General features: G+C 30.6%; 1 protein-coding gene across 2 annotated transcripts; it reads left to right on the top strand.

The window, feature by feature from the left end:
* Window positions 1-6,612: 6,612 nt before the first annotated feature.
* LOC145319237 (uncharacterized) lies at window positions 6,613-15,137 on the top strand. 2 transcript variants are annotated; one of them, XM_080161240.1, is made up of 7 exons: window positions 6,613-6,830; window positions 7,085-7,197; window positions 7,834-7,860; window positions 8,548-8,620; window positions 12,090-12,146; window positions 13,136-13,210; window positions 13,592-15,137. In XM_080161240.1, the coding sequence occupies exons 1-7, from the start codon at window positions 6,768-6,770 to the stop codon at window positions 13,676-13,678; spliced, it is 495 nt and encodes a 164-aa protein (XP_080017366.1). In that variant the 5' UTR covers window positions 6,613-6,767; the 3' UTR covers window positions 13,679-15,137. The 2 variants fall into 2 exon arrangements, with proteins under 2 accessions (XP_080017366.1, XP_080017367.1); XM_080161241.1 differs by lacking the exon at window positions 7,834-7,860.
* Window positions 15,138-20,075: the final 4,938 nt, after the last annotated feature.

Raw genomic sequence — 20,075 nt, 5'->3', positions numbered from 1 at the left:
CACAACAAATAAAAATGGATTAAGAAAAAATCAATTTTATTTTAGTGTAAGTGTTTATCTTTATTACTTCCAGTGGTTTCAACCAAAGACAAAGGGGACAATGGGTTTTTATTACGCTTTCTTATTCGTTGGCTTAACAACTTTGGGGACTTTTGCTGAATTTTGATTGGTTGGTTCATTAAGTTGATTGTTCAAAGGTTCCTTTCCACTACTTATTTTAATCTATAGAAAGGGGTAATTTTGTGTGTCATCATTTCATTGGGGATGTACATCAATTTATCGTCCATTGTCTTATCTCTTAAGATCCCCGGGTTTCAACTCTTGAATGTAAGGATGGGGGGATTATTCTCCCCGCTTTTATGATTTTTTTTGTATAAAAAGATCTATCATTGATTTTCACAAGAAACATTTTTAAGCAAAATATTTTATATTTCAAAATTATTTTGTATTTATTATTCTTATACCCTTTTATTTGTGAAAATTAACAAAAGCGTAGCAAATATAATAGGAAGAAAAATTGTTCATAAATTTTACTGTACAATGGTACAAACATAACTTTTGATATATTAGTAACAGCTTTCCCATTTCTATGGCCCGACAGTCGGCAGCCGTCTTCATTTGATAATATTGCGACCTTTGTAGCCATTTTTAAGACGAGGCTATTTGAAATCTCAAAATAATTTGCTGAGTCAATATGCTGATGTTTTTTTTTACAAACCGCAATCTTTTTTTTATTGGGCCGAACAAAAGAAAAGTTAATTTTTAGATCTTAAATCTAAAAAGTAACTAATACCGTGATAAATAATAAAATTCAACATAATCTTTATTCGTTTTTTATACCTTGAGGTAAACTTTTTATTTACTTTTTACATTATTTCTTTATGAAATTGTAGAAACATTTTTATATGTTAAAGCTTTCGATAATTCTCTTTATCTTTGTTTATGCATAGATGTTTTTATCCTTGTCGATATAGGTTTATGGATAAGTCTCTAGGGAGATGTCTCAAATATTTATACTATATATATTCAGTTTGTTTTGAATAAGTAGTATGTGTACTATGTAGGTACTAACATAAACCAAAAATTGTAGCAATAACAAACTAGCGTTAGCTTTTTTCCATTCGCAAAGTTTTGCCTTCTTGAATAGGGTTTTACAGGAGGCTTTTCTTGGAACTGTGAAAATTGACGTATTTTTATTAGTAGCGCATGCTACTCAATAATTAGGGTCAGTTTTCCGTCCGTATGTCTTACCAATTCAAAATAATAATTCAAAGTGTAATAACGCGGTTACATAATATAAGAATTATTAAGTAGTCTAAATTGGGCTTTATTTGAGCTAGAAGAATGGTTCTGATTTTTTTAGAATAAGCCTTAGAAAATAATTTCTAGATGTTTAATGGTTTATATTTCTGTACACAAAAAAATAGTAATAATTTTTCTTTCAATAAGGCATCAGTTTTCATGAAAAATAATAATATTTGAATTAAAATAATATTTTTGTGAATTTTTTTGCTATATTAATACATTAATGTTGTTCATTCTTGCTATCTTTTGTTAAATATAAAATTATATTATAAGTTTATGTTAGCAAAAAGGATACTCATATATTATAACACCAATTTTCATGTTTTTGCCATCACATATTACTCCAATAAGCAAACAAAGGATTTTTTAGAAAAAGTTTAAACAAAAAATTAACAACACGCTTCATTGTAACATATGTGTATGAAAAAATATATTTTTAGACCTTAGATGCGCTACCAATCACTCCCCGTAAGAAGAAGAAAAGATTCACTGAAATTCATATTTCAGGAGTTTCTGAGATCTTATTGGACAACTCAAACTTCTTTTATTTATGAATATTCTAAAAGATCCCTAAAGCTACTTATCTTGTATTCTATATCAATTAATCTGTGCTAAAAAAAACAAAATTGTTAAGAAATGCAGTTTACTGTGTTGTGTTGACTATCTGAAGAGTTGCATAAGACTTTATTTAGGCAAACAAACTCAGCGACAAGGGATAATGTTTCTCAACTAAACTATTTTGCACAAAACAATAGAGGTTGAAAATAATAACTTTTGTCTCAATTGATTGATTATGCATGATCCCTTGTCCCTAGAAACAATCCTAAACTACAGTTGGCCTTTTTCATGGATTAGTGGATTAGCTATTGACAAGCAGATCTAAAAAAAAAATCTTTCTTTTGCAGTGGCGTATATACTCTTTTACAGGTTGCATGCTTTTATTTTTATTTTGTAAGATAATAAATTCTTTTTATAATATCCTCCATAGCACAAATAATTATCCCTGTTTCCCTTTTTTTTCCCTTTTTTAAGAAAGCTAGCAAAAAAAGTGGAGGTAAAAAATGAAAGTCATACAAAAAATTTAATTAGTTTTTTATTTGCTCATGTAAATTAATGGAAGTCTGACATTCAAAAGACTGACAGTAAAAATTTAGGGGAAAAAATGAATTTATTTATAATTTTTTTTCAAATTAATTTTAGCATTTGGCTCAAAACGATTGGTAATTTTCAAAAAATGTCTCAAAATTATATAAAAAAACATTAGATGATATAATAAGCCTTTTGGCGAGGGAGTTATGCTTTGGAATATCGACCTAAAATGCACAATTAGGACTTCTCTAGGGTTAGCAATCAAGAGGTTGGTTGCCTGCAATAGTAAAAGTATAGAATCTCCTAAAAAGATCTAGTTCCATGTTGCTATGGTCCCCCCAGAATTAAGATGAAGAATGTCTTGTTAAAGGGATAAGTAAATGGGGGAGAAACTATCACGAACAATATAGAAATATTGAATTCATCACATATAAGATGCAGTCTGAGAAGAAGATAAATTTATCTTCAATTGATGTATCCGACATCATGATAATGGTATTGCTTCTGAGAAAATATTCTGTTTAGTCATTATATTTCTCAAAACAAATTTGTCATTCGAAATTGGTGTGCTTTCCATCAAATCAAATTAACCCCCCCCCCCCCCCAACACTCACTAATTTACAAAAAAAAGTATAAGGGGTATGGTTAGGTTGTTATTAAGAAAAGGGAAACTAACATACGGTGAGTGCTTTTACACCCCTTTAAAAGTTACAACCAAACCTAATACAACTACACTGGAGTAAATTAAATACAATTGAATTGAAGAATAAGGGTAGAGGGGGGGGGGGGGGATTTGCGGTTGTCAGGCACTTAGAAAGAAATCGCCGTAAAAATTGGACAAGGAAAATTGTACTTTTGGTTTCCTAATAATTCAAAGTAGGGTTGGGCCGGATACTTATTTATCCGGATATCCGGTATTCGGATATTTTCAATATCCGGTATACGGCCGGATATTAAAAATGGTCGTATATCCAGCCCAAACCCTAATTTAAAGATTATATAATTCATTATTGTGTTTAATAGAAAAGTCAAACTAAATCTTGCAACCTCATGAGACTTGGCATCTGTGCATAATCCGTCAATCAATACATGTTTAGGTGGTTAAATTATCTTACTAAATAAACGGATATTTGGAACAAGCTTAGATATCTAAAGACATTTCATTAACTTAAAAGTAGCTCATTCCTGGCTGCCGAGCCCTGACAAAAATTAATACATACAACTCTTTGATTGTACTATCAACCTAAGAAAGTATTCAGCCTCGTTTATAGACCCAGGTATATATTCCACTTTTTCAACATAAATTACAAATTGACAGTCTTTATATTTCGACGACAATAAATGTATATCATTGATGGAGATACTGAAAGTGTCATGTGTGACGTCATAAAAATACTTGAAAAAAAGGAAGAATGAGAGGAGAAGGGGGAAAGGAAAACCTTGACAAGAGATGGATTTACAAGTTTTTTTTATGACGTCACACATGACACTTTCCGTATTTGTTTTTTTTATACTACAAATAAATGAAGAAAATTATCTTTCAAGTAAAGTGATTTTAGAGTTGTTACTTTTGACTTTTTTTATTCTAGCTGTACTTTAAATACATTTAGCACCAAAACAATCCTTAACAAAAGTTGAGCCAATGTAAATACTCACCAACCACAAAAATAATTACAATAGTTTTTTTTTGACAAATAATTATTCTTTCCTTCAACTCCTTTTATTTTTGTATTAATATCGGGTTTCTTCACAGATGGATGGGACAATTGATAATAAAAAGTAATCTCCCCCTTCCCCATTTAATCAAATACTTTAAAAGCAAACTATGTATGAAGAGGAAGGGTTAATTTATCATCCATTGTCCTACACCTGAATTTTGTGGTTGTCTTTGTCTAGTTTTTCCACGCAATCTTCTATTTAACACAATAAATTTTAAAGCAAAACTTTTCTATATTCACAATATGTTCTTCTTTCGTTAAACTCTTTATAAGTAGTGCAGCCACTCTATATCTTGGTAATGGTCTACGTCCGTTTTACATCTATCAACTTATTTTATTCATATAGCAGAGAAAATCACGTTTCCCACTGAACTTTTTTGACATACACATAAATGGACACAAAGACAGTCATTTAGAATTAGAATGAAGCTTTGCTACTAAAAGTTTGTTTTTCTTCATAGCCATTTAAAGTAAAAAAGGTTTTCATTCAGAGTATGAAAAATGAGATGATTTCTAAGGCAATTTTATCCTCATTCTGATGAGAAATTTGAACTATTTATCAGAATTCATGTTCATATCAAAACAAGGATAACAACGCTCATTAGAAGCTAACCTTTCGGAACACAGAAACCATTGTTAAAATAACAAAACTACGAAACAGATGGACTAAAAGAACACCGATCTGAAAACAGCGTAGAAAAAAATTCACTCGAAAGTTTATGACATACAGACATAGAGCATTTAGATCCAGCTTCGCTACTAGAATGGCCAAGTTTAATGGATTTTTGCTTTCAACGTTTTAATGGTAGAATAATTTTTCTAAGCTGATGCAAGATTCAGATATCTTTCCATTTTATTTTCGTTTTAAATGATGTTATTCAAAATGGGACAAGATTAATTGAGATTGATTATTTAGGTAGGAATCATCTATCATACAAAGAATTTTATAAAGTAGTAAGCCTTTTTTTGTTTGTAGCAAAGGATCTCGCAAACCGATATGGTTCTCCTTTACAGTGAATCTCCTTATCGGCCCTAAGTTGGTCTTAGGCTATATATATTTTTATAAATAAGTCTGGGTATATTTTTAGACTTTTTTTGCCCTTCCATATCTTATAAAAAATAGAGCCCCTAGATGCTAGAAGCGCAGCCGCTAGTGAAAGAATATGTGTAGAAATAATTAGATATAAATATTCAATTTAAAAGAAATGTTATAATAATTATGCATGTCCTTACAAAATATGCCAGAAATAAATTATTTTTCCATTATGGCTTCAAAACCAATTGATATACGCTGGATTAGAACCGGTTCTTAGCTATACTGATAAAACATGTATCGTATCGTATATTATCCAGTTTTCTAAGATTTTAAAATTGTACAATCACAATATCAAAACCAGTTTTGTTAGCGGCTTCTCAGGACTAACAAAACTGGTTTTTATCTTATAATTGTTCATTTTTATATCTGCGGAAAGCTGTTCATAATAAGATGCGATAATAAACTATTGACTTTTGTTAGCTGCATTACTTACATATACATATTATCCGAAAAAAAAACAAATATATTTTTATATTTAATTTTTTTGGGGTAAATATCTTTCATTATTCAAATTGGAATATTCTAAAAATGATAATTTGAATATTCAATGTATATACAGTGTGTTTTTTTTATGAGCACTTTTTTGAAAGCAATTTTACCCCACTTATAGTTATCAGAATTTAATGATTAATGGCTTATTTTCTTCGTTTTTTAAGGGAAATTATGAAACAACAAAAAAAATTACAGTTTTTGTTGAAAAAGTACAGTAAAGTTGAAAATTAAAAACTTAGGTGTCAACATATAAAAATGGTTTTAGCGCATTTTTCGTAAAAAAATGGATTTTCTGTAGTCGACTTTGGGGGGCCAGTACTCCCTCCCTGGTTGAGATATGACCTTCAAACTTTGATATGTTCTAGTACATGTCCATAATAGTATCTGTATACATTTTTAGCTCTATATCTCAACTTTGAAGTGTTTAGCAGCCATTCTTGCAAAAGGTTGATTATTTGAGCATAAGAAAAATGCGCTAAAACCATGTTTAGATGTTGACACCTAAGTTTTTAATTTTCAACTTTACTGTACTTTTTCAACAAAATCTGTAATTTTTTTTGTTGTTTCATAATTTCCCTTAAAAAACGAAGAAAATAAGCCATTAATCATTAAATTCTGATAACTATAAGTGGGGTAAAATTGCTTTCAAAAAAGTGCTCATAAAAAAAACACACTGTATAAATGCTTTATTTACTTTAAAATGATATACATTATTATTTTTTTGGAATATTTTATCAGCGCAGCTTCTTTAAACATCTTTTCAAAATTATATTTTTTAGATATTTATTAACAATAAATGTTCGACGTTTGAACGTTTTTACTTTTCATGATTCTATTTTGTTTGTCTTTGTAAAAAAAATCCTGTATTTGTTACTGTAATTGCCTATTTTTATGTTTAACATATTTATTTTCAGAAAAAAATGAGTAGCACATAACCTGAAAGAAATGCCCAACAGATTAACAATCTAACAAACAAACACAAAATCAAACCATCACAAGAAATCAACAAAATATTAAAAAACTTCATCAATCAAAAGGACCATCACTGAACAGCTGACAAATTCAAAATGGCGGCTGTTTCTCATCTCAAGAATAAGAGGGACGCTAAGCTTAGGGAAGGAATTGAAAGGGTAAGTAAACCTCAGGAAGGAATGCAACACTTTTCTGTAATTTCTAATGGTCCCAAAGTTTTAGAAATATTTTTTTTTCTCATTGAAGTGTTTAAAATTACTGGATATTTTTATAAAATCTTGTCTGGGTTGTACGAATAAGCAGTTTGCGTAAAGTAAAAAAAGGTAATTGTCTAAATGTCACATTTGAGGTAACTTCTCTTATTTTACACCAAACGCTACTATAAAGTCAAACTGATTCAAATAATGTTTAGATGTTGGCACGGTGTGGGAGTGCCGGAGGTCCTATACCTGTCCAAGGATACATGGATGTTCTGGCTGGACATGGGCTCCAGCTTGATGATAAAGAGACTGCCAGAGTCACCAGGTAAATTGAAAATCGACCCATAGACTTTGTTTTAACTTTTTAGTGTTCTCATCCATAACAAATCAAATTTAATATGTTTACTCCCTAATATTTTCTTTTGTCAATTCACCCCCCCCCCCCTCTCAAAAGGAAAGTAGAATACAAAATAGAATATTTATATGCTAAATTTAGCCCGCCTAACTTTTAGACAAATATATAATAATGGAGAGGGGATGTAGTTTGTCTGTTTATAAACTTAAGGTTAGATAATATTAGGTTTTATAGGACATTAATTATCCCGGCAGGGTAAAAGCAATGAGGTATCGACCCTGCCGGGTAAAAGCTCTCCTCTGAAGTTAGGCATGGGAGATAACCTTTACTCTCCTTTACAAAGATTTGAAAACCTTTTCAATTCGAAGCGATTGAAAGTGTCATGTGGTGACGTCATAAAAATATGCCTAAATCCATCTCTTTCGCTTCTTTTAAGACGTATTTTTATAACGTCACACATGACAATTTCCAGAACTTCTTAATTTTCTTCAAAATATCTTACATTTTTCTTAATTTAAAAAGCTTAACTTGCGCCTTTTTAGGCATAATTTGTATATAGTAATTTTGCAAAATTTTCTGCCACTTTTGAAACTTTATTTTCTCTAGAATGGCGCAGAATAAGATGAAAAAAAGGTAAAAAAATAAATCCACGTAATTTAAATAGCTTTGTATTTATTTGCAATATTACTATATGATGTTCACAGTATGATGTTCATAGGTTTAAAGTTTAGGTGTAATATTAAAACCCTTAAAGTAGGTTAAAAAAATTTAGAAAAAGTTTTAATTTGTAAGATATTATTATTTTACAATTTGGACAAATAAGATAATAAATCACACAAAAAACATTATAATTAAAAAAAGTGTTTTTTTTAACTAAAAAACATGTTAAATTAGCATTTTTAAGAATTTTTTAATAACGATTGATCGAATAAAAAAATTGTGAAGTTATTTTCAAGAAAATTTCAATTTCCATTGCATCGCATGTTAATTATTTAAATTTAACTTTATTTATCATCTATTTCAATTATAAAAAGAACAACTATATCCATAGTTAACATAACCATAGCAATAATCACAAATATACAAAAATCTAAGCATGAAAAAAAAAATCTTCAATTAAACAAGAAATTTACTTATAATTCTAAATTAACAATTAGTACTAGTTTTTATGTTGAACTTTTAGAATCAACAAGTAAATAACAGCCAATTATACCAACAAGATGTACTTATTGTTGGACGTAATGACATACCGTAGTTATCTAGTAGCTGCGCTACTGTTAGAAACCCAAAACCACACATTATGATTGAATATATTTTTAGAATGTCCGACGATGACGGGTTTATGGATAGAAACGAATTCATTGAGTATGCTAAGAAATCACATGCAGTTAAGGTAATTATGAAATACCAGGGACAAGGGTTAATGCCTTTTCCAGTATGGCTTCGAAGCAGATTAATATCCGCTGGATTAGAACAGGTTTTAGGCCATACAGAAAAATCATACACCGTATGTTAGTTAATTTTTTACGAATAATAAAATAAAATTATAATCTAATCCTTCGGCCGCTCGGTTCTAATGAAATTGAAATTAATCTTTTTAAATTTAATAACTTCGGAAAGATGTCTATAATAAGATGCGATAATTAACTATTAAGAATTTAATTTATGTCAACTTTTCAATAGAATTATTGCAACAATATGAATTGTTTTTAGCATCTTATTGTACAAAACCCACCTGTAATTATTTAGGAAAACATAAAAAATTTAAAAGTAACTGTTGGCAAAAACTTCACCGAAAATTTGTATTCTAGTACCCAATAAAAACACAAAAATAAGAAAAAATGTTTGAAATTTGATAAAATTGAATTTTCCTTTTAATATAAACATATAAGAATATGAAAGCTTTACTTAGAATTTTAGACATTTTCCTAGCCTAGGTGTATCATCACGTGCGCATATAACCATTAACCATATTCGCGAAGTGTTCGTATTCAATTTCAATCAGAGAGGTTTGTTTTAATACGAATCATCAAAGGACGTCGAATGTTTTAGTAATTTGCTGTTCTAAATGTAAAATTATGGGACATTTTTGTGGAATTGATAGCTAACCTTCCCTTTGAAAGAAAATGATAGGCTTTGTGATGGTGTCCAATAAATAACGCACCATAAAATTAAATACAAATAATATTTATGGTTAACAAAGGCAAAAATGTGCATAATTCTCAATGCAACAAAAAATGAAAAAATAACAGTAGACTGTTATACTACTCAGATAAAAAAGAAAAGTAAATAGACACAAAGAAAGATTTCTGACGTGATCAGTAATTCCAGTCCATAAGTAGCACTGCTATTAAAACCTATATGCGACTTTTTGTGAAAGTTAGTACTAGTCTTAACAGACGTAAGAACGCATAGAACAATATACTTTATAAGAATAGAAAAAATTAACTTTTGAAATAATTTATCTACTTTTGCGAACATTATTAAAACTCCATTTTGTGGGTCGCATATACTAAAAGATACATACATGGATTTTCTCACATTACATGTACGATTTTACATAATATTTAGATGATACACATACATGTCAAAACATTTTTTACATTTTATTTGAAGGAAAAATAAACTGAGATACATTTATCGCACTGAAAAACTTCCAAAAATTAAATTAGTTTGCTTGAAAAAGTGATTGATAGGTTGAATCAAACTAAAAGTGTCCAAACTTTCAGCCATTAACTTTAATCCAGAGGATATGTATTTTCTTTATCATTATTAGGAATGCACTTAAAATGATCATCCATTGTCTTATCCCTTCCAATCCCCGGTATTAGCATCGAAAAAGGGAAACTGTGCAGATATTAAGACAGACGTTAGGGTACAAAAAAATAAACAACGAAAATCATAAATACATACAAATATTTTTGTGCACATATATTTTCTTTTTATTCTATTTTCTTTAAACATTTTCCTTGTAATTACTTAATTAATTTGAGATTTACGAATTTGATTTTCATTTTTACAATTGAACGCAATCCAAAATGTCAGAAAAACATGAGCAACTTCTCAGAAAAAGGGGACTGTTTTTTGAACATTTTATAAAAACATCCACCCACTTTTTGGCTTAAATACTTTAGTTTTTTTTTACTAAATCTTGATTGCTTCAATCTAGAGATGATCATACTTTTCAACATTTTTTTAGAACAGGTAATTTTGTTCATCATCATTAGCGATGTACAATATACTAAAAATCATTGTTCATAGTTTCATGTACTTTGTTAACAACCTTATTTATTTAGAGTAGCTTCAGTTTTGACAAAATATTATGTTATCCTGAGCTGGATCTTTAAATCGTTTATAGGTGATTTAAACCGGGGCGATTCATTCAACGCGCCATCAAATTATTAAATACCAATCTTTAAATTGAAATGGCATGGGCGATTCAGCGCGGTCAGTTGCGCCGAACCGGCGCGGCAATGGTACTCAACTAGTGGCATTGCCGCGCTAAATCTGGGTGATTCATATTTAATAAATAAATATTTTTTTAAAATTAGTTTAATATTTTATTGCAAAACTATCGTGAAAACATTTTATAGTTATTTTAAAATAAATTTTATATTTATTTTATATAAAACACCGTACTGACCCAGTTTAAGTTAAAAAATTGTATCGGCACGTATCGATATTTTAGTGAGTGCGCAGGCGATTTAACAACACCGCGCCGAAAATCATAAAAATCCATGTTTTATAGGCGCGCTGTGGCTAACCACCAGCGCACCTACGGTTCACATCTGAATCGCCCCGATTCAGCGCACTATAAAAACGATTTAAAGATCCAGCTCTGTTTATAATCATAACTTACCTACTTGACAACCATTAGTTGATATTTTAGTCAGAGAAGGGGGGGACAATGGGCTGTTTATTACACTAGTCCCCAAAGTTTTTTTAATAACGTTTTCTTATTCGTTGGCTTAACAACTTTGGGGACTTTTTGATTAGTGAATATTGATTGGTTGGATTATTAAGTTGAGTGTCCAAACGTTTCAACCATATATTGTAATCTTCCGAAGGGGTTATTTTATGTATAATCATTCGGAATGTACATTAATTTATCGGCCAATGTCAAATCCCTTTAGATCCCTGTACTTTAATGCTTTATTTATTTATTTGTACAATGTATTTTCATATCCTTGTTTCCCACTAAATGTATTGTAATTTATATAACAATTTAAAAATGTTTCTCTGCAGATACTGTCACCCAGCTAACTTTACTTCTATACTTTAATAAAGTATTGATGTCTTGCCATTCCATTTCTTGTTCGGATCAGATGAGATTCACGGTAAAATGTTCCTGGGATCGATTATCTCTAAAATTAATGAACTTTAAAGACTACGGCGGCTAGATATACATTATGGTTGCACAAAAATTTGAAAAAGAAGGCATTCAAATAATCTGGAATAGCCATTACTCTATATTGCAGATATCTCGCATAAATGACGGATTTATTTTACGCGTGTTTTCTTTAGTAAAGCTATCCTCGTGCATCATTGAAACTTGGCTATTCCAGCCGTTTGGCAGCTAACAGCCTTAAAGTTCATTGATTTTTTTAGATACTTGGTCCCATGAATATTTTACCTTAAACTGCACAAGATCCCTTTTCTGTACCTTCAACATCTAAGGATTGAAAAAATCAGATTTTTTTTTGTCAAAACAAGTATATCAATATTCTAAAAGGTGAACTTCAATAAACAGAAAAACAAATTTTAAATATTTGATTTGAATGAAGAATAGGTATGATTAAAATTAAAAATGTAAATGTTGACTAGTAAAGAAACTCGTTAATAACAAATAAATTTTCTTTTAGGAATGGTTAGATGCAGAGAAGTCTAAAAATATTGACAAAGCTGAATTGGCTTTTAAGGTAAAATATACATTTTAGGTTTTTCAACCTGCGACCATGGCTGAACACGTAATGCATCCGCTCGTTGTTGGGGAGGTGAAAGGTTCAATAGGACGAATGGACGCATTACACTGCAATTATAATACGCAGTGTATGTTTCAAGGTGCATTGAGAGGTCTAGAACCCACAGCGACAAAAAGCACTATAGAGGGCATCACTCGTCATAATCTATTTTATGTTATCAAACACTTTTCTAATGTCAAACCTACATAAAAATAACTAATATTGATATCTTTAAAGTACTAAATTAAAAAAAGATTTTGTATTTCCAATATGTCTTCGAACCAAATTAATACCACTGGATTAGAACCGTTTCTAAGCCCCACTTTAAATCATGTAACGTATCGTATTTTAGACAATTTTCCACGAATAATAGAAGGAAAATCACTAAATTATCACAAATTCACAAGACAGACTGGATAAAACTAGTAGTTTCTAGAGTGGCTGGGCTAATAAAAAGTATGTAAAGCAAATGGCATATTTGTTTAAATTAATGTAAAGTATAGATAAATATTAATTAACGATGACGTCATTGTTTTGTCATAAAAAATAAGTGAAACTAATTTGATTTGACAGGCTAATTGACATCATAATTACTTACTTACATTAGGGCTCGGCATGCGTTCGCCTCGGCTGAATATCAGGGACGAAGTGAACAATAGGCTGTTTATAACACTAATCCCCAAAATTTTATGATAACGTTTTCTTCGTCTGAGAACTTTGGGTAGTTTTATTGAATGATTGGTGGGTTTATTAAGTTAGTATCCAAACGTTACAACCACTAATTATAATTTTGGGTGTCATGATTGGGGATGTAAATCAATTCATCGACTATTTTTTTAACCCTTTAAATCCCAGCTAAACCTATTCCTAATTTTGCAATTAGTATGTTGAGTAAAATGTTTAAAGCACTCTTTTATTCCCTTTCCTAAATAATTGATTTGTTATAGGCAATCGACAAGGATGGCAGTGGCTTCATAGATGTTAGTGAATTATCTAAACTTGGCGGAGGTAAAATGGACAAGGTATCCTTTTTACTTTTTTACAAGCGGCTACGCCCCTATAGGCACTTTAGGGGGAGAGTGAGTTGATTTTGACCACCCATTTTTTTATTTTAGATTTAAAAAGTAAAAGTATAAAACAAATTTAGGGGGGGGGAGGGAATCCCCCTTTTTAATTTTAGTTTAAAATAGAAAAATAAAAAAAAATATTTTTTTGTGGAGGTAGATTTTTTTCTTTGGGCGACTTCTATTGGAAGGGTGGTGGTACCCTCCCCCCAAATAGTTATTAACCATCACAGGACCTATGAGAAGCTACCCTGTAAAGGAGAATCATATCGGTTTAGCGGCTAGCGAGATCCTTTGTTACAAACAGGGGCGTAATATATAACTTGATTTATATTACAGAGTAAACAAGAAGCGCTGATGAATAAGTTAGACAAAGATGGAGATGGCAAGATAACCCTGGAAGAATTCAGACTGCTATTTAAATAGTTACATTCAAGGCTTGTGTATTTCATTTAGCATACACCCCCCCCCCCTCTCATATTTTCTTTTTAACATCATTGCAAAATAATTATTCTTAAAAAAAATTTTGTAAGCTGAAAAATGATCTTTTTTTGTAAAAATTATTTGACCTACAAGTAATAAATTGATTTTTATAATAATTATATTTAAAAAATTTCAGCTTACTTTTTCTAAAAATATTTTTAGCTTAATAATGCAATTAAATCATGAGTACTTTAAGAGATATTAATTAAGTAATTTGAACTTAAAGGTGACTATTTATTTTTAATGATGTTTTCTTAAGTTAAGTAAAATTAAAAGTACTTCATGAGTAAAAATGTAAAAAAGCACTCTTTTTCCCATTGATAATAATATAAAACTCATATAATCATTGATAATTGTTTGTATCTATCTGAACTCTCCATTACAAGTGTGATATAATGATTAGATAAACTGATCTTTGTAAAGCAAAATACAGAATTTTTATTTATTAAACGATAACATTGATAAAGTATTTTCTTTAAATTGCTATTCTATGAAATCAGCACTGTGAAATATTTTTAAACTCTTTCCTTTTTAGTCAAGACCAATTAATATGTAATATGAACAATCAATTTTCTAAAAATGTGAACTAACAACAATTGTTTTTTTTTATTTAACTTACAAGTAATGAAAATTTAACTACTTTAATTTATAATTTTAGTGTTGTTTATTTTTATAATTTTACTGTAGATTTGAATTATTAAGAGGGTCATTTTTTTCGCGTATTTCCATAAAAATGTGTGTTGGTTTTTTAGTCAAATGCTCTCATTAAGTCAAACAGTTCTTAATTATGAACTAATTCATATTTAAATACATATGGTAATAATTAGGAACACTTTGACTTAACATGAGTATTTGACTACAACCCAACACCCAACTTTGCGGATTACACGAAAAAATACCATTCTTGAATATTGAATGTCCTATACCTGAAAGTATTAAATTAATGAGAAATACTTTCTATTAAAACTCTATTTGCTTTCTGCTTTCTGCACTATAACTGTAACATATTATGCAGGGTGTCGCTTTAATAGAAAAATATCAAGATAAATGTTTAGAAAAAATTTTTCATTTTTATTGATATGTCTACTTAAAATTTGCTTCTGAATTACCTTTTATTTACTTGTAAAAATTATTGCATTCTGTTGGCCTTTTTTCTTCCAATTTACCATAAAACCAGTAGATAACTATTATTAATTCCTTCAGCCTTAAAGAATCAAATATATATAGCCAATTTAATGATTTTTCAAGCTTTTAGATTAGAGAGAGACACCCTGTGTATTTGAATATTTTGATTCTGTAAAATGATTAAAATAAAAAGTGAGATATTTTTCTCAGTTTTATTCTAATGTGTATGAAAATTTATTCCTTAATTAAAAGGTATAATAATAAAACATACAGAAAATATTTGGTTTCTTATTAATGGGAATTTTCATAAGTAGTGCAATAAGAATATTATAGGGTATAGTCCTTTTCGTGGCAACGCCTCTTAAGGGGCGTATCTTCGTATTTTCACAGCAGGTTTTGACAGATATATGGGGTACAGTGAAAACGAAACGCCTCCCCTTAAGAGGCGTTGTCACGAGGCGTCGTCACCCGAATATTAAAATGCCATGAAAAGCAAATACAATATAAATATTATTCCTTCTATTACTAGCGGCTACGCCCCTTGAGGCAAATGAATTGTTAAGACAAGTTACCTTACCAAATTTTACCCCGAGTAAAAACTTGCCAGTAAATTTTCCCTGATTACTGAGAAAAAAGGAAATTGTGGTTGAGCAAAATCCTAACATTTTTTTGGCGTTTGTTGACATTGGGTCGAGTTAACAAAAAGTATTAATGGATTAGATTTCTTTTGGAAAGGAAATCCTTCCATTTTGCAAGTCATTTATGTTGGTCTTCCAGTTATAGGGCAGCAATAACAAACAAACTAATTATTTCAAAATAATTTTATGGGTATATAAATGAAATTACCGTCAAAAAACTTGGAAATGTTGCTGGTAACCTTTTCTAATTCCTTGGATTATTATTAGGTTTCTAAATCCAGTCAGCACAAAAATAATCCTGGATCTTTCAAAGTTTAAAATTCCTGGTTGTTTTAAATAACCTAATTTGCTTGATGTACTTGGCTCTTTGTAGGCTGTTGGTCTCACATGAAAAAACACCTGCCTGTACTAATTCTACAAAACAAGTTGATACCATCTAAAAATATTGATTTTTATAAGTACATAGATAATGTATTATGAAAAAAAAAATAATTTACACAGAAAGTTCGGGAATAGTCCTTTTCGTAACATCGCTCCATAAGGGGCGATTCGTCGTATTTTTAAAATGGCTTTTTATGGGTTATTTTAGATTAGGTTAGGTTATATTGGGCTAGGTGATTGCTCCACAGGGCTAGGTAATTGGCCCCGCAGGGTTAGAGCCCCCCGCAGGTGCTAGAAATAGGAGAAAAGCTACTGTGAAAAATACGAAGAATCGCCCAATAAGGTGCGTTGTTACGAAAGGGACTATACCCGAGAGCGCCAGTCTTTAATTCTGAACCTGTTGTCCGCTATTTTTATGGATTAGTTAAATATATAAGATATAGATACACATTCTCTAAATCAGCCAGTATCAAAACAGCGGAGGAACAATCCGTCCATATTATTAGTTAGAAGGTATACAGATTTTTATTCGAAATTTTTTTTCTATTTTTATTTTATTCGCATAATGAGTTTGTCTGCAAAATCGCTTTTTAATTTTTAAGGTTTATGGGGCCATATTGAAAATCTAGATATAGATTTTTGCTTGCTTGTCCTATAATGGCTTCAAGTTAAACCGAGTAATAAATGCATACTATACCTTTTTATAATATCTTATAAAAAATATTGAAGTTAATACAATGAAAAATATGCCTAATAAATTACAAATACATACGGTATTGTATATTCAAGGGCTCGGCAACCTAACAAGCCATTCTGTTTTGGTAATAAGCCGCAAAAATACAAAAAAAAAAAATACATGGATAGTTTGTACCTTCAGCAGCCAATGGGCTTAATTTGGCGGCTAGTTACCTGACTGCTTGCGAGTTACCAAATAGCCAGGGAGGGAGGAGACATTGGGCTGTTATTACACTAGTCCCTAAAGTCTTATAATATCGTTTTCTTATTCCTTGACTTTTATTGAATTTTGATTGGTTGGTTCATTAAGTTGAGTGTCCAAACGTTTCTAATTGTGATCTACAGAAGGGGACAATTTTGTGTATCATCATTGGGGATGTAAATCGGTCATTGCCTTATCTCTTCAGCTCCCTGCTAAATAGCAAATATTTAACAACTCACGGTCGTTGATCAGTAAACCATTTTGAAAACAAAGCTGCAGCCGCAGATAACTGTTGTAAAAAAGGCAACTGCCGAGCCCACATATTTGATTAATATCCGCAATTTTTGTTGAATATTTTATATTGGCCTATTTATATTGAGTCTAACTACTACCTATTAAAGTCATAAATGTTATAAATCGGTTTCAATATTTCCTAGTATGAAGCAATTTTTATTAAATTATGGGTTAAATATTTATATTTTATTAATCTCCATTTTAGTAAAAAAAAACTTTTTTTTTTTAATGTGATTTCTAATTCTGTTGTATAAGGTTCTTTTGTTTGTCGGTTAAGATCTCACTACCCGCTCAAACTATTGAGATCTACCACTCGTAGATGCTAGTGGTGCATCCGCTGTTAAATAAGTTGGGGAGAAGTGAATTAAAAGTAGGAGGTACTTGGCTTAAATTTTTTGAGTATGTACTGTATTATATGAAAATATTACATACATACACATCTATAATACTAGAAAATCATATGCTTTGATAATTATTTGAGTGGAATGGCTTGTCTCCAACCTCATTATCCCACTCTCAACAAAGACAGAGAGAGAGGGGACAATGGGCTTTTTATTACACAAGTCCCCAATGTTTTATAACAATGTTTTTCTAATAGTTGTCTTAACAACTTTGGGGACTTTTAATGAATTTTGATTGGTTGGTTTATAAAATTGAGTGTTCATACGTTTCAACCATTAGTTGCAATCTACAAAAGGGGTAATTTTGTGTATTAACATTAGGGATTTACATCAATTAGTCGGCCATTTTGGTATCCCTTTATATCCCTGCAACACAAAACTATAAGGAAAAAAAGCAATAGATATATAAATGCTAGATGAACAATCTCCTAATAAGACTAACACACAGTTTAGAATTTCATTCTATGTTAGAAGGTGAACCTATTTTGGCGCAAACGGGTAGTTTTATCTTTAATTAATCCTTACAATAAGTCAGCTATAAAGAGTTAAATCACATGGATCTAATGGAATAAGACAATGGCCGATAAATTGATGTACATCCCCAACAAAGATACACAAAATTACCCATTATGTAGAGTAAAATTATTGGTTGAAACGTTTGAACACTCAACTTTATGAATCAACCAATCAAAATTCACCAAGTCTCCAAAATTGTTAAGCCAACGAATAAGAAAACGCTATTGAAAACTTTAGGGACCAGCGTAATAAATAGTCCATTGCTACCTCTCTCTTTTTAAGAAATCTTGAGCTTCAAACACAAAAACTTCTAATATTGAAATAGTTTTCTGCGTCTTTTCTCCATTTAGCAATAAATATCTAAAAAGATATAAAAAAAACTATTTATCTCCGGCTGCTAATCATTAATATTAAATGCTTATAATAATAACAAGGATAACAACAACCATGGCAGATGAAGCAACAAATATTTATATAATAAAAGCTAGTTATAAACAGGAGAGAGAGGGGACAATGGGCTGTTTATTACATTAGTCCACAAGGTTTTTTTTAATAACGTTCTTATTCGTTGGCGTTACAACTTTGGGGACTTTAGTGAATTTTGATTGGTTGGTTTATTATGTTGAGTGTACAAACGTTTTAAACAATAATTTTAGGCTACAGAAGGGGTAATTTTGTCTATCATTATTGGGGATGTACATCAATTAAATCCCAATTGTCTTATCCCTTTATATCCCTGAGTTATATAGTAGATAAGACCCCAAAGTTATAAAGCTAACGAATAAGAAAGCGTTTATATAAAACCCTGGGGACTGTTGTAATAAACAGCCCATTGCCCCCTCTAGAGAGAGATCTCACTCTGGCATTGATGGCAGAGGGACATTAAGTAAAGAATATCTTCACCCCTCTACAAAAGAACAATTGATTATGTTAACCAGCCCATAAAATTAGTAATGATCTTTATTAATAAATAAACATTAATCTATTTCTGATAATTATATATGAACAAGGATGATAACATCCATAACATTTTAAGGCTGTAGCAAAGATAGTCTTTATAATTAGAAAGATCCATCTTTTCTTTATGTATTATTTGTAATGACTTTAACTTAGTTATAGTTGAAAAAGTCGTTTTTAAATGCGAAACTTACTATAAATAGGGTCGACCTGTGCGTCCGTCTATCCTTTCTTACGTGACGGATAACTAACATAGTTTATTTAGGAATGCTAGAATTGTCCTAATCGATTTGAAACATTATATTCATTACCAGAAAGTACGTATTTCCATTTAAAAAATCTTTTTAAATATTTTTTTCCACATGATTTAATTATCTTATTCATATGATTTTTGGAAAATTTATTCCTAGGACAACAAGGTAAAATTCCATCTCTATAACCAAGTTCTAAAAATGTGAATATGTCGTAATCAGTATCCTGTATATAATAATCTTATATCAAATTTACATTAATTTTGTTTAGATTCTGCATCAAGAGTTGTTACTCCGATATCTTACCGTTTGATTTTAGAGCTTTACTTTCATTGATTTTATTATCCTTGTTTATATTACCGAGACTCGACAAATTGAGCCGTGTGACGTCAATAGATCTATCTCTTTTTAAGGGTTTCCTTTTCCACTTCTTCTCAAATTTCTACCTTTCTTCTATGATGTCACACGGCTCATTTTTTCTGACGCTTTGTCGAGTCTCAATTAAATTATACATAACTGAAGACTAAAGAGTTACCCGCGACCGTGGCTCAACACGTAGCGCATCCGCTCGTCGTCGGGAAGGTGATAGGTTCGAATCTCGGTCCGACACCGCGTCATAACTAAAGACGTTAAAAATGGTTCCCACTGCTACTATGTCAGATGCGCGACGTAAATAGTTAGAGTGGGGGGAATGCCTTGGCCCAAAACAGGCGCAACTCGCTACCATGCACAGTTGGGACTTCTCAGACAAAGGTCGTGCACCTCAGAGAGTTGGTTGTCTGATGGGTGAATGGACGCTTTACAACGCAATCATAAGTATTGTATGTATGTTTCAAGGTG

Source organism: Acartia tonsa, chromosome 5 (genome assembly GCF_053477335.1).
Source record: "Acartia tonsa isolate MP-2025a chromosome 5, ASM5347733v1, whole genome shotgun sequence".
NCBI lineage: Eukaryota > Metazoa > Arthropoda > Copepoda > Calanoida > Acartiidae > Acartia > Acartia tonsa.
This window is presented reverse-complemented; position numbering and strand designations above follow the sequence as displayed.

Coding starts and splice junctions, on each gene's coding strand:
- LOC145319237 (XM_080161240.1), top strand. CDS start 6,768: ATGGCGGCTGTTTCTCATCTCAAGAATAAGAGGGACGCTAAGCTTAGG. Junction 7,861..8,547: donor CAGAATAAGATGAAAAAAAG/GTAAAAAAATAA, acceptor ATATATTTTTAG/AATGTCCGACGATGACGGGT. Junction 8,621..12,089: donor AGAAATCACATGCAGTTAAG/GTAATTATGAAA, acceptor ATTTTCTTTTAG/GAATGGTTAGATGCAGAGAA.